Source organism: Aplysia californica, unplaced genomic scaffold (assembly GCF_000002075.1).
Source record: "Aplysia californica isolate F4 #8 unplaced genomic scaffold, AplCal3.0 scaffold01202, whole genome shotgun sequence".
Classification (NCBI taxonomy): Eukaryota; Metazoa; Mollusca; class Gastropoda; order Aplysiida; family Aplysiidae; genus Aplysia; species Aplysia californica.
The window spans coordinates 37,183-39,627 of record NW_004798472.1 but is presented as its reverse complement, the minus strand read 5'-3'; the positions used below and the strand labels follow the sequence as shown (position 1 = coordinate 39,627).

The window sequence follows — 2,445 nt, the reverse complement described above, 5'->3', positions numbered from 1 at the left end:
TCTCTCTCCCCCCCCTCTCTCTCTCTTCCTCATCCACTCACCAGCAGGCGCCTTAGGCATCACTTCCTTGTCTGCCTCTAGCGGCTGACTCTGTCCCTCCTCGTTGACCGCGATGACCCGGAAGATGTAGGGCGTGTCCTCCAGCAGTTTCTGTGCGGTCACCGTGAGCGAGTGGGCGTCCACAGTGCTCACTTTGGTCCAGGTGGTCTTACGCACGTCCTTGCGCTCCACGATGTAGTTCTTGACCGGCGAGCCGCCGTCCGATTTGGGCGGTTTCCAGGTCAAGGTCACGCTGTCGGCCTTCAGGTCGGAGAACTCGATGGGTCCTTGGGGAGGGGAGGGTTTGTCTGTGGGGATGTCATGGGCGTGGGGGTTAGAACAGGAACACAGACACACACACACGGTGTGAAAGACAAGGAGAAATGTAGTTGCGATACTGTTAAACAGAGACTGGAGTCTACGTATAATAATACTATAATTTGTACAAAAGTGAACATCATAGCTCAGCTGCGTGCTTCTGACTCAAATTTTGCGACAATTTTTATTTCCATTAGATCTAGTAAGTAATTATACAATCAGCCATTAAAACAGACAATATTGAAATAATAATTAGTTAAATTTCTCTCCTATTATCTACTATTGTCGACTTACTTGGGTACAGAGAGTTATTGAATCAAAATACTCAAACAACGTTTCCTTTCACAGTCCTTTTTTGACTGTCTCTGTGTATAGTAACATCGATTTACTTACCTTTTTGCGCCATTTTCCACCAGGACATGCAAGAAAGCGGTGGTTAGTGGCCTTCCCACTCGGACATTTCATGCACGCTCCGGAAAATATCATGTGGCAATTTCATGCAGGTGTTTGTGGCAGTTTGCAGAACCTGCATGCCTGTCTGATGACATTGCACAGATTTTATATATATGTTTTGCTTTGACGCGTCGAAACTCCAAGCGACCAGTGGTTCGAGTAAAACGTACCTTTTGGTTAAATGTTTCACAAGTAAAGCCGATTTATAATTAAGGGAAGTGATTCTTAGTAAATGAACAGGCTAAAGTAACTAAAGGCTTGGTTGTCTGTACGAAAAAACACGGCAGGGGGGTAAATATTATAATAATGATCTTAATTTTGTTGATTATTTTAATAGTTTTCTTACATTTCAATATAATAATATTGCTCTTGAAAATCTGGGAAAATCCCACCATGCAAGTTACTCTGCGCCTTCACGTCATATCATTCAGTAATACTGCTTCGCGGAGCCATACGTATCCTCAACAAAAGGGTTGCGTTTGCGTAAGGACTTTTCGTCATGCTGCATTCAAAAAGAAGTCACATCATTTGTGTAATCAATGTACTCTTTACAGGCAACATGCTTTATGGAGAAACGAAGGAGGTTTGGGGAGTGTGGTGTGTGTCTTTGTGTGAGTGTTTGTGTTGCCAGTGTGAGTGAATGTGCGGCTAGAAGATAGACTCACTGGGTATTGACTCAGCTGTTCATTTTATGCCGTTAGAAATACATTTGTTTCACTAGCCATGTAGGTAACTTTGGGAAGGACATCAAAGTTCACAAAGCTGCCTAGAACATGACTCCAATAAAAAAAAGTGTTCGATTCGTCTTTTGAGAAAACAGTTTCATTTATTTGTTGTCTTTTATAATATATATAAATATTTAGTTTTTCGATGTATATTATGAAATGGAATATAACAACAACCAATCATGACATATCTTGCACGTGACACAACAGCTCAGATGGGTGACATGATCGAGAGGTTGACAGTTTCATTGACTTCCGGAACCACTCGTGAATACGGTGATCAATGAATATGAAAAAAATTAAAGAAACTTTGATAAACAGTAGGGAAGGGAAAGACGGTTGGCAAGTCCTGGTAGATAAAATAGACTATAATATGTTATACTAGACTATAAAAGATTATAATAAATAGACTCACAGACTATAATAATATAATAAGCTACAAAAAGTTGTTCCCGCATCCGATCGGGACATTGGGGATTGCCTTGTCAGTGAGACAACTTCCTGGGCCTTCGGCATATTGTGGTAGTGTGGCCAGTTCCTTTCCACGCCGCCTTTACTTCCCCAACTCGAAGTCAGGTACCCTTTACTGCTGGGTGGGCAGGAGGGGGCGAAAAAAATCCGTGTCCGGACCGAGGCTCGAACCCTGACTTTCCGCTTCGGAGACGAGCGCACTAACCGCTCCGCCACCGCACCCTCTTAATAAGCTATATTATAATACACTACTATAAGATTCTGAGCCTGTCGTGTTTGCAGAAGGAGACACAATACTAGTTGTCCGACTGATGCTACCGTCCGTACGATCGAGTGGACATTTTTTCACTTAGTTCCTTCAGACAACATACACAAGCTGAAGTTAAATTGGTTTACAGTTTATTATACATAGCAATATTGGAATCCTGTAAAACGCCAA

At 42.4% G+C, this 2,445-nt stretch overlaps 1 protein-coding gene across 1 annotated transcript in view; it reads right to left on the bottom strand.

Annotated features, from left to right (window-relative positions):
- Window positions 1-2,445, bottom strand: part of LOC101851695 (titin) — a gene marked incomplete at both ends in the record, with an annotated part of 144,092 nt that overhangs the window by 114,571 nt on the left and 27,076 nt on the right. The window contains 1 exon segment of the mRNA XM_035973402.1: window positions 42-347. Coding sequence (XP_035829295.1) covers window positions 42-347 — 306 coding nt within the window.